The following is a 12,808-nucleotide window of genomic DNA, read 5'->3' as shown; positions in this document are numbered from 1 at the left end:
AGGTAGATCATATTTGATCAAGAAGTGAATGCAATCTATACTGTCAGAGTCAAGTGGAATGCAATGTATTCCAGTGCCTCAACAGAATAGACAAAAAGTTATTCATGTTAGAAGCAAACCTTTTGAGCAGTTATGGGGATATAATGACTCACTCCTCTATTCAAACCAGACAAAAATATATGGTGATAAAGTTTCAGGTAGAGAGGAATAAAACAGGATGGACGAAAAGGAGAAGAGAATGAGAGACAGACAGAGAGAGGGTGTGTTTTGAGTTTGAATCAGTGAGAAAGATCAGAGGATGTGGGAGTTACGAGAGAAAGAGAAAGAGAGACGGAGGAAGGGAGAAGAGGGAGAGTGAGTAAGAGCGAGAGAGTAGGGAGGGCTCGTGGGGGCTGGCTTTGGCAGGAACCACAGGAGGTCCAGGTCCTATAAGAGGAGGCCACTGCATTAGCCATCACACACACACACACAGTAGGACCTACCTACCCGCTGTCCCCCAGTCATAATACAGGAGGTTAGCTGAGCAGCACTGAACCATGGGAAAACAGAAGATATTCATGGACAAGCTGGCACAGACTTTCCAGATCCGGAACTTGCTGCTGCGCCAGGCCATGGCAGAGTGTCTGGGTACCCTCATCCTGGTGGTAAGAGCTCTGCCATCTTTTCACCTCACTGACATCCTAATTTACCATATCGATGTTCAAGTTATCCTCACTCAAGCCTTTCTTTGATGAGTAGATTGCATGTTTCACTGTGATGATTCGTTGCCACAAGAAATATTAGTTTGTGCGTATTCAAACCTGCAGACAAAATACTACTGGATTAACAACCTGTGTATCAACTATTGTTGCTATGCCTGGATGTGAGAGGGATGGATACTGGTAAGTGAAACCAACGTTAGTGAGCTGCTCACAATAGATCTTCCTCCATGGCCCCATACCGGTCTCGAACCGGTGTTCCTCTGATCATAAACATGTGACCATCCTCCTTGAGAACGTAACAGCATTTTGAGTTATACAAAAGGAACTAATTGCGTTGCTCCATCGGCAATATTTCAAGCCTTATGTGGAGTGAACGTACTCTACGTTCTTAACACCATTAGATAAGTTCAGCATGGCTTTACAGCTTGTGCTAGCCTTTGCACTGCTAGCCTTTGCAAATTCTCTGGGGTCGGGAATTTGAGCCACATATATGTGAGGCACCTATAAATTACACTCCTTGAGTGTGTATGAAAATATGATTCCTCTTGTTGACGAGAACATGGACACATGATCTTTAGTCTGCATAATGATCCAGGATTCACCTTGCAACCCCGTGCTCTCCTGCTGTCGTATTTGAGGGGTGTGCATGTTTACAGTCCCTAAGGAAATAGTCTTTCACATCTTTCTGCCTTAAAATGAAGTTTAAAAAGGGAAAAAAATGAGATGTTATTTTCTCTAGCGATATACACAACCTACCCTACATTTTCAAAGTCAATTATTTTTTTTTTAAAGTTACGTTTTCAGATGATTTTGCCGGGTTTTCCTCTAACTTTTTACCTGAGCTTTTCTTCTTTCTGTGGATATGGCCAGTGCAGGTAGTCAGAGCGGATAGGCCATACAGATAGCATGGGTTTGATTAGACAGCCATTGATTAGCTATTCAACAGTCTAATTGCTTGATAGAAGCTGTCTCCAAGCATGTTGGACTTACACTATAAACATTTTGGCAACATGATGTTCAAATAAACATCTTTATTTTAATGTATTCTTAGCCTCAGCTTTTGAATTATTCCTGCATCATACAGGTCTCGATCTCTTCCGGTATTCTCATTTTGATTCCTACGCACCTGGAACCGAAAATATTTAGTATGAAGGACCTTACAGTAGCACAGACGGTCTCCTATCATTTACATTCAACTGGTTAAAGTTGTTTGTGATATGATTAAGTCTTTGGCAATTTTCTGGGCCTTTCTTAGACACCGCCTGGTATAAAGGTCCTGGATGGCAGAGAGCTCGGCCCTAGTGATGTATTGGGCCATCCGCACCACCCTTTGTAGAGCCTTGCGGTTAAGGGTGGTGCCGTTGCCATACCAGGCGGTGATGCAACCTGTCAAGATGCTCTCAATGGTGCAGCTGTAGAACTTCTTCTTCTTGGATCTGATGTCCCATGTCAAATCTCTTCAGGAGGAAGCAGCACTCTTCAAGACTGCAGGTGTGTGTGGTCCATGTCAAAGGGATAATTAATGTCTTAAGGCCCATGGTGACAGAATCCACAATAATCCATTATTTAGTTCTGGCTACAACCTGGAGTTAGCCTATTAGCATCGTCAGATTTCATGAATGTAATAAGACAGACCGATGTTAGCAAAGCTGCACCCGCAAGCCAAAACGTTAACAAATACTCACAAAGAACCTGACCGTGTTTAATTCCCTTCGAGACTGTAGTTATTTCTGCAATAAAAGTCACATTTTCGAATGTTTGATAACTTTTATGTTTACTGTTCAGTTTTATTCACACCTGGTATTCAATCCAAGTCTATTTCCTGCCCCAGGGGGAGTGTCTTTACTAGCATCACTTTTAGCAAGCTACGCCCCATTGTTTGGACATTAGAACCTTGTTTGTTAGGGAGAGATAATAAACGAAAGAACTGAGATATGCCTGACTACTTAGAGGAAGAGGCAGAGCCTCCTGTTTCCTGTAGTCCACGTTCAGCTCATTGGTCTTGCTGATGTTGAGGGAGAGATTGTTGTCTCTGACCTCCCTGAAGGCTGTCTCATCGCTGTCGTGCTACCACCATTGTGTCATCGTGATGGTGTTGGAGTCATGCGTGGCCACGCAGTCGTGGGTGAAAAAAAGGGAGTACGGGAGAGGGCTAAGCACCCCCCTCCCGAGTGAGGCCCCCCGTGTTGAGGGTCAGTGTGACCAGAGGTGTTGCTGCCTACTTGTAGCTTAGAGGGGGACTATTATGTTGAATGCTGAGCTATAGTCCATTAACAGCATTCTCACATAGGTACTCCTCTTGTCCAGGTGGGAAATTGCCATCTGTGGATCTGTTGGAGCGGTATGTGAATTGGATTGTTGTGTGTGTGTGTGTGTGTAGAGCTTTAAATTGCCTTTAATGGAACTGACAGATAAAATCTTCCCTCGGTTACTGACAGACCTTAGCCATCCGCCATGTTAAATAAACAAACAAGAAAAACTAAACAACCCCTGCAATTTTTTTTGTTATCTTGCTCTAGCAGTAAATGGCCACTTAAGAAAATGGATAGTAGTACTTGAAGCACCTACCAGATAGTACAGCCAGTATAGCCAACAACCTGCAGGCTTTTTAGGCAGTTAAGTTTCACTTTCTTTGCTCAGAGAGAAAAGAGTTGTTAGGGCGATGACTCAGTCTTACTCACGGTCACAGGCTCTCTCACACCTGTTTTACAAAGCAGTTCTTCATTGCCTAATGTTATTGCAGTACATTCTCTCACGCTGCGACAGGACCTCTACCTTCGACGTCCGTCTAGAAATGGCCTTGCATTTGGTTTCGCTAAAACAGGACCAACTTTCATCGTCGGAAAAGTAACACAAGCGTCAAACTTCGTTGCACCGGTGAAGCGTTGTCGTTACAAGTACCATTTTATTATAAGATTGTTAATGCACGTAGACAGGCGTTGCACTGCTAATAGTGCAACGATGTGAATCTCCAGCAGGAGCATGGATGGAAAAGCACTGTGTATTAAATCTGTTACGTCTATGTCTAAGGCACTAGTAGCAGGTGTGGCATGTCTATTTAATAAGTGCTATGTCAAACATGGACTGCAGTATTGGGAGTGACAGCAACAGTGCAATGGGTGAAACCTGAACATGCCAAATATATTCACGCCCTCCAGGACATATATAGACGTCACCTATCGTCAAGATATACTAATGACTGAGTAATGTAATGACTGCGTGAACAGACAGGCGCTCTCGACTGATACTCAGGTAAAGGGAAGCGAAGGAATGGGCAGGGTGTGTTTATGTACGTGTGTGTTTGTCATGCACAGAGCTATACCCCTGACTATGGAGAACAGCAATCTCAGCAATGGCAGGATTTGGATTTACAAAAAGTAGCGTACATATTTTAAAGTTGCTTTTTCACACAACTTTGAACCTAAATCCAATGACATGTTGACATTAGTTGTTGATTTCGTGTTGAATTTACCTGAGTTGACTTAACTTAACCAAATGTAAATCAAAACTAAAAGTTGAACTGAAGACTGTTCCCAGTGGACTACCCGTGTCACCTTTGTGTGACAGGTGCTTGGACACATGTCCTTCTGGCCCCGGCGATTGTGTGCATATGCGCACCATCCAGGGAACAATGCAGTCCTTACATAAACCGAAGAGCTAAGGGGGGGAGAAACCAACAGCAATAAGCTTTCTCTTTATATGAAAGAGTCATTGTGTGCTATTCTTTGCTTAAATTGAAGGGATAAGACACCACATGCTGCCACACGAAACCATGGTTTTACCACCCCAAATCATGACTTCCCATACCATGTTACTAGGAGTGATGCTCCACTGGGAAAAGTTTGACGACTTCTTCACACAGTATTTTATTCACACACTTCACTCTTCATTTCCTTTTGTCCCAATAACAGTTTTAATGTATCTGGATGTTGGAAAACACTGGCGGCATCAAAAGCTACCCCGGAATTTCCTCTCCCTGTGACTTCTTCCCTCCCTCCATTGCTGTTCACTAAAAGGGAACGCATGAGTGACCAGGTGTATCGGTAGACACTCAGAATGAGGACACAGCATGAACTGCCTGACAGTCTGGGGGAGTAAGTGTGCAATGTATTCATGTAATGTCATGGCGTAATGCTGTCATGACGTGCTGCCGCTATCACCACCAGGCCACTTAGAGAGCTGTGATTTAATTTAGGTTATTATCCTGTTAGATGCCGTCTTTTAAAGTCATTTCTTACGGCGTCATGAATCTTAGTGAATAACCTTTTGGTGGAATTTGATCAGGCTAATTCAGTTGGCATTTGGCTCCATACTGACATGTTATCAGATGCTTCTGACATTAAGATCCCTTTGACATTTAACTTCATGTCTAACTAAAGATGGGCCCCTCTGAAGATGTTGTATTTTTTCCAGCCAATCGGAAGCATGAGGCCCGCGGGGCTAATCAGGAGCCAGAGTTTACACTGACCCCAGCGATGTTAAACCACCCACTAGATGCCAAGCCTTCTGTCGAGACGACAGTTCCTTGCAGCTCATCTCAACCAATGTGGTCTGAGAGCAATGCATCTGCTTCAGGGGGCCTTGCGACAGGCTGTTTCAGCACATGCCACACACTACTGTTATCCCCATAGTAATGGACACACACACACACACGTGCACATATATACAAGTCGGCGTGCAAACCCACTGCGGTATGACCACCTTGGCAACTCTATGGCTAATTCACGACCATGACAGCAGTCTTCTCACTGCATCAATTCTTGTTTCCATTCTAGAGCATATAAAACATGGTGTTTCCTGCCAGCATATTCATATCAGAGCGGAAATATGTAGTGCACTTGTTTTTATCAGATACATCGGTATCTGAAAAATGCCCATCATTTGGCCTGGGACCATCAAATGTCAACACGGACAACAATTTCACAATTTCCTCCCCTCATACCTGTTAATACACAATAGAGCCAATTTAAATCATCATGGCGACCAGTTTCACTGATAATGATTGTATCCCGTTTCTGACCTGCACATACCTTCAGGGATGAAAAGTAGTAAATCTAGGATATCCATTTGTGTAACATGTATACTGACAAAGCCTCTTGAGTGACCTCTAGAGTGGCTTGCGGAAGTATTCACCCCCCTTGGCATTTTTCCTATTTTGTTGCCTTACAACCAGGAATTGAGATTGATTTTTTGGGGGGATTGTATCATTTGATTAACACAACAAGCCGACCACTTTGAAGATGCAAAATATTTGTTTATTGTTAAACAAACAAGAAATAAGACAAAACTAGCCACTGGGATTTTTCTCCATTCTTCGAGGCAAATCTACCTCAGCTCCTTCAAGTTGGATGGGTGCTGCTGATGTACAGCAATCTTTAAGTCATACCACAGATTCTCAATTGGATTGAGGTCTGGGCTTTGACTAGGCCATTCAAATACATTTAAACGTTTCCCCTTAAACCACTCAAGTGTTGCTTTAGCAGTATGCTTAGGGTCATTGTCCTTCTGGAAGGTGAACCTCAGCCCCAGTCTCAAATCTCTGGAAGACTGAAACGGGTTTTGCTCAAGAATTTCCCTGTATTTTGCACCATCTATCATTTTTTTCAATGCTGACCAGTTTCCCAGTCCCTGACAATGAAAAACATCCCCACAGCATGAGGCTGCCACCACCATGCTTCACTGTGGTGTTCTCGGGGTGATGAGAGGTGTTGGGTTTGCGCCAGACTAACGTTTTCCTTAATGGCCAAAAAGCTCAATATTAGTCTCATCTGACCAGAGTACCTTATTCCATATATTTGGGGATTCTCCCACATGCCTTTTGGCGAAGACCAAACGTGTTTGCTTATTTGTTTTCTTCAAGCAATGGCTTTTTTTCTGGACACTCTAAAGCCCAGCTCTGTGGAGAGTGTGCAATGTGCGCTGTGGAGCTTTGCAGCTCCTTCAGGGTTATCTTTGGTCTCTTTGTTGCCCTCTGATTAAGGCCCTCCTTGCCAGGTCCTAGAGTTTTTCCCTCTCTTGGCAGGTGTTGTGGTGCCATATTCTTTCAATTTTTTAAATAATCAATTTTATGGTGCTCCGTGGGATGTTCAAAGTTTCGGATATTTTTTTATAACCCAACCCTGATCTGTACTTCTCCACAACTTTGTCCCTGACCTGTTTGGAGAGCTCCCTGGTCTTGGTGGTGCCGCTTGCTTAGTGGTGTTGCAGACTCTGGGGCTTTCAGAACAGATGTATACATACTGAGATCATGTGATACTTAGATTGCACACAGGTGGACTTTATTTAACTAATTATGTGACTTCTGAAGGTAATTGGATGCACCAGATCTTACTGAAGGGCTTCACAGCAAAGTGGGTGAAGACATACACGCACCACTTTTCCATTTAAAAAATAATAATATTAATTGAAACAATTTTTTAAAAATTTTTTACTTCACCAATAGGGACTGTTTTGTGTATGTCCATTACACGAAATCCAAATAAAAATCCATTTAAATTACAGGTTCTAATGCAACAAAATAGGAAAAAACTCCAAGAGGGATGAATACTTTTGCAAGGCACTGTATGTTAACTGTATGTGTGTTTACATAGCAATGAGTAAATGTTTGGCTCTGCTCTGGCTTTTAACACACCGAGTGCTCCTCATATGCAGTCTTTACAATCTTTTTTTACAGGCAGTGTTGATGATCATTGTTTGCTGGTACCCATTTTATTTCTTTTGTTTCTTCCCTCTCTTGACAGATGTTTGGTTGTGGTGCAGTGGCTCAACTGGTGCTTAGTGGAGGATCTCATGGCATGTTCCTAACTGTCAACTTTGCTTTCGGCTTCGCTGCCACCCTAGGGATCCTGGTCTGTGGCCAGGTATCAGGTACAAACCTCATATCAGCAATACATGCACATGAATTAACTCACCAACATGTTTAGGTGTAGAGGTTCTCCTTGAGCGGATTTGTTACCATGTGTTATTCCAAGGCTGAGTCATGTCTCTAAGTCGTGATCCTAAATGTCTGTCCCGCTTTAAATGTTAACAATCTGTCAACATGTGTTTTTTCCTAGGAGGCCATCTCAATCCGGCAGTAACTTTTGCCCTCTGCCTGCTTGGGAGAGATCGCTGGAGAAAGTTTCCAGTCTACTTTGTCTTCCAGACACTGGGAGCTTTCCTGGGCTCCGGGATCATCTTTGGTCTCTACTATGGTGAGTCCTCGGAACTGTCCACGATGGACAGGAAAGCATCTGTTGGAGTCAACTCTTTAAAAAGTCTGAACTTAAGGTTGAATCTGTGTATAGCTTAACACCTCGTTACAGTTGCTGTTGTATCATAATGTGTGTGTGTTCTCCTCTCAGACGCTCTGTTGAACTATGCTGGTGAACTCATTGTTACCGGGCCCAACGCCACCGCTGGCATCTTCGCCACCTACCCTGGCAAACATCTCACATTGGTCAACGGCTTCTTCGACCAGGTAAGCCCCGTTCTTCTGCATACAACCCCCAAACTGGTTGGATCAGGAATTAGAACTACTAGTATATTCGGAGTTCTCCATGTTAATGGAGGTATCTCTATCCCAGACGATTGGCACTGCAGCATTGATCGTCTGTATCCTGGCCATCGTGGACCCCCATAACAATCCCATTCCCCAGGGCCTGGAGGCCTTCACGGTGGGCTTTGTGGTGCTGGTCATCGGCCTGTCCATGGGCTTCAACTCTGGCTACGCCGTCAACCCTGCCAGGGACCTGGGGCCACGCCTCTTTACCGCTCTGGCAGGCTGGGGCACCGAGGTCTTCACGTGAGTCCTCCCACAATCCTCTTTCACTCTCTGCATGCATCTGGTCCTCTCTTCACCTCTCTGCCCTCTTCACATGTATTCTACCACTTGGTATCCATTTCCTGGTTAGAGGTTTGTACATTTTTGATATAACGATGAAACAAAATGGGAGATGGTGACGATGGATCAAACAGGTAAAAGCAGAGGAGGCAAAGATTAAGAAAGAATCTTCTCTCTCGCACAACTTCTTGGATATGTCTCTCTCTCACTCTCTCACTCTCTTTCTCTCAGTGCCAACAAGTGCTGGTTCCTGGTGCCCATCTTCGCCCCATTCCTGGGCGCCATCATTGGTGTGGTGGTCTATCAGCTGATGGTTGGCTTCCATCAGGAGGGAGAGGTTCGTGACAGGAAGAGCCAGGATGAGATAGTCAAACTGACCAGCATCAACTCAAAGGATGCCCTAAAGGAAGAGATGCTATGAGCCTGAAAACCTCCAGCATCCTCCATTCTCCACCACTACCACTACCAGCATCCTATACCCCTAAACTCAGCCTCAGTGGGGTACAGTATGGTCTCCTTGAGGGCCGGTGGGTCTCTTTTCACTCTTAACTCTGACAGCTGTGTGTCTGTTAGTCTGTAAGGAGACAACTACAGTACGCACACACATTATGGACCTCAATCTTTCTCTATAATGTTGCCACAGTATATCTATCTCTAGGCGTCCTTTGTCTTACATTGTAGCTGCATAGTGTCCTTAAGTAAGAGGGGAGGAAGTAAACACTCAAACACAGAATTATATTAATTCAAAATGTTTGGAAATAATCAAAGTTTATAGCCTAGTGTCTTTATCTCTTCTGTTTGGACCGTATTTGATGTTTTATACTAACATAGCGTTTTAATGATTCCGTTGTATTTATATTCTGTGGACAGATAGTACATGTGTCCCGATCAAATGAGTCCATGAATTTCAATGTCAACCAGAGGCCTCATGTCATAAGATTTTTATACTTTATTTTTTATTAATTTACTAAACTTAATTTTTAAGCCCACGTTTTTATCAGAATTATTTATAAAAAGATCTGTCAGTGGGTTTTTCCCTAGTAAGCGGTTGCTTCCAAGGTGCACCATGGCACAAAGATATACTTAGCAGGATGCTATATACTCTAGTGTCTGCAGACAGTATTGTCAGTGAAGGAGGAGAGGGGAATGTTGAGTGACACACACAGATTTCATTTCAGCTGCAGGTGAGGGGCAGGACTTGATTATAAATGAATTTGATCAAGCTATGTAGCCTATTGATTCCTTCTTGATGAATTAATTAATCTCTGCAATACTAGCCACATAGCAATTTTATTAACTTGCTTTAGCTCGCCAGCTAGAAAGGTTCCCAATCTCCCAGTGCCATAACTAGCTACCAAGCCATTTCAGGCTATCAATCAAGTTAGAGTAGCTTGTTCTATCTTAGCCGGCATGCCTGCCGGCAAGGTTGCTAGTCTTTAGGGTTATAATACTATATACCAGTGTGGCAGTTGTACTAAACTCCTAAAACATAAAAGTTCTAAGGAATCAATGAGCATCATTCATTAAAATGGCAATTGAACAGGTAAAGAGGTATACTTAAATAACCTATGCAGAACAATATACCTATTTCTTTTTATAATATATTTTTTTACATAGAATTAGGCATAATGATTATGCCTCTAGATTACAGGAAAAAGCTGTTTCAGGTGTTTGAAAAATGTTGTTTAGCAGATGTTATTGTGGGTGTAGCGAAATGCTTGTGTTCATAGTTCCAATAGTGCAGTAATATCTAATAATACACACAACTCTAAAAGTAAAATAATGGAAGTAAGAAATATATAAATATTAGGATGAGCAATGTCAGTGTCCGGAATATGTGTGTGTATATATACAGGGTTGGGGAGTAACGGATTACATGTCATCGGTTACATGTAAGGGACCCCAAAAAACTGTAAATGTACCAGTCAAAAGTTTGGACACACCTACTCATTCAAGGGTTTTTCTTTATTTTTACTATTTTCTACATTGTAAAATAATAATGAAGACATCAAAACTATGAAATAACAAAAAAGTGTTAAACAAATCAAAATATATTTGAGATTCTTCAAAGTAGCCACCCTTTGCCTTGATGACAGCTTTGCACACATTTGGCATTCTCTCAACCAGCTTCATTAGGTAGTCACATGGAATGCATTGAAATTAACATGTGTTTCTTGTTAAAAGTGAATTTGTGGAATTTCTCTCCTTCTTAATGTGCTTGAGCCAATCAGTTGTGTTGTGACAAGGTAGGAGTGGTATACAGAAGATAGCCCTATTTGGTGAAAGGCCAAGTCCATTTTATGGCAAGAACAGCTCAAATAAGTGCTGGTGCCTGGTGCTCATCTTTGGCTCGTTCCAGGACGCCATCATTGGTGTGGTGGTCTATCAGCTGATGGTTGGCTTCCATCAGGAGGAGAGGTTCACAACAGGAACAGCCAAGAGGAGAGAGTCAAACTGACCAACATCAACCCAAAGGACACCCTAAAGTAAGAGATGGCATGAGCCTCAAAACCTACCAGCATCCCCACCAGCATATGTGGGAACTCCTTCAAGACTGTTGGAAAAGCATTTCAGGTGAAGCTGGTTGAGAGAATGCCAAGCATGTGCAAAGCTGTCATCAACACAAAGGGTGGCTACTTTGAATAATCTCAAATATATAAAATATATTTTGATTTGTTAAACACTTTTTTGGTTACTACATGATTCCATAGGTGTTATTTCATAGTTTTGATGTCTTCACTATAATTATACAATGTGGAAAATAGTAAAAAATAAAGAAAAACCCTTGAATGAGTAGCTGTGTCCAAACTTTTGACTGGTTGTGTGTGTGTGTGTGTGTGTGTGTTCTGCATACCTCTTTACCTTTTACCTGTCCAATTATCCTTTTAACGAGGGTGTCATTCTGACTGTTGTCAATCACACATCTCAATGCACTGCACTAACATGACTAGGATATTACATCCAAATTGCAACACAGTACATGGGATCATAACACACATCCTCAATACATGTGGTATATATCATGGCATCATAATTGATACACAAATATCATGATATTATCATAAGGTGGCAGATTACATTTTAAACAAAGTCTTTTTCTGAGCTGTCTGTATGTTACTGATCATCCGTGTGTCTTTTTTCATAGTTTTGATGCCTTATTATTATTCTACAATGTAGAAATAGTAAAAATAAAGAAACATCCTTGAATGAGTATGTGTGTCCAAACTTTTGATTGGTACTGTATATATATATATCTCCATTGATACTTGAAGAATATAACTTGTAAATGCCTCATGAGCTTAGTTCAACTGTCACACTCCATGAGAACCCAAAACATAAGCTTGTTTTACTCCAATGTTTGGAACATGGTTAAAACTATACGTTTTATATAATGGATGGCCAGTCCTTGCATCAATAGCTCTGTCTATTCATCTGAGAGTGGTTATAATTCTCCAGGCCCATCCCTCACCTTTTTCCAAAACAGAGACGGGCTGACGGTTTTGTTATTGTTTCATCTGTGGATTTGCCCTTTAATAAATGCTCTACTGACTCCCCATCCCACATGCGGGAGCGTAATCATCACCTGACACTAATTAGCATAACGCAACGGACATAAATATCCCTAGAAAATATTCCAATTCATGAAATTCACTAAATATATTGAGACACAGCCTTTTGTTAATCACCCCGTCATCTCAGATTTTCAGATTTTCAAAATATACTTTACAGCCAAAGCTAGACAAGCATTAAGTTTATCGATAGCCTAGCATAACATTTTGTCCAGCTAGCAGCAGGTAACTTGGTCACGGAAATCAGAAAAGTAATCAAATAAAATCGTTTACCTTTGATGAGCTCCGGATGTTTTCACGCACGAGACTCCCAGTTAGGTGGCAAATGTTGCTTTTTTCCAAAAATATTATTTTTGTAGGCGAAATAGCTCCGTTTGTTCTTCACGTTTGGCTGAGAAATCGCCCGGAAATTGCAGTCACGAAATGGCGAAATATATTACAAATTAGCTCCATAATATCGACAGAAACATGGCAAACGTTGTTTATAATCAATCCTCAAGGTGTTTTTCAAATATCTATTCGATAATATATCCATCAGGACCATTTGTTTTTCAGTAGGACCGATTGGAGTAATGGCTACCTCTGTATTTTACGGAGAACCTCTCTGGGGGCATCAGGTGACCACTGACCACTGACCACTTACGCAATGTAGCCGCCTACGGCTATTCTTCAACATAAATGCGTAAACCTACGTCACAATGCTGTAGACACCTTGG

General features: G+C 42.1%; 1 protein-coding gene across 2 annotated transcripts; it reads left to right on the top strand.

Moving 5' to 3' along the window:
* Positions 1 to 334: 334 nt before the first annotated feature.
* LOC135514399 (aquaporin-3-like) lies at positions 335 to 11,734 on the top strand. Of its 2 annotated transcripts, XM_064937861.1 has the most exons (7): positions 335 to 644; positions 7,442 to 7,568; positions 7,757 to 7,894; positions 8,045 to 8,160; positions 8,267 to 8,484; positions 8,755 to 8,864; positions 10,937 to 11,734. In XM_064937861.1, exons 1-7 carry the CDS (start codon positions 537 to 539, stop codon positions 11,011 to 11,013), a joined length of 894 nt encoding a protein of 297 aa, XP_064793933.1. In that variant the 5' UTR covers positions 335 to 536; the 3' UTR covers positions 11,014 to 11,734. The 2 variants fall into 2 exon arrangements, with proteins under 2 accessions (XP_064793933.1, XP_064793931.1); XM_064937859.1 differs by having other exon boundaries at positions 8,755 to 11,734.
* The last annotated feature ends 1,074 nt before the right edge of the window (positions 11,735 to 12,808 follow it).

This window comes from Oncorhynchus masou, chromosome 25 (assembly GCF_036934945.1).
Source record: "Oncorhynchus masou masou isolate Uvic2021 chromosome 25, UVic_Omas_1.1, whole genome shotgun sequence".
NCBI lineage: Eukaryota > Metazoa > Chordata > Actinopteri > Salmoniformes > Salmonidae > Oncorhynchus > Oncorhynchus masou.
This window is presented reverse-complemented; position numbering and strand designations above follow the sequence as displayed.

Bases quoted from the DNA above. Each gene is read 5' to 3' on its own strand.
- LOC135514399 (XM_064937859.1), top strand. From the start codon at position 537: ATGGGAAAACAGAAGATATTCATGGACAAGCTGGCACAGACTTTCCAG. The intron at 7,569-7,756 runs GTACAAACCTCA...GTTTTTTCCTAG, and splicing joins GGTCTGTGGCCAGGTATCAG to GAGGCCATCTCAATCCGGCA. The intron at 8,161-8,266 runs GTAAGCCCCGTT...TCTCTATCCCAG, and splicing joins TCAACGGCTTCTTCGACCAG to ACGATTGGCACTGCAGCATT.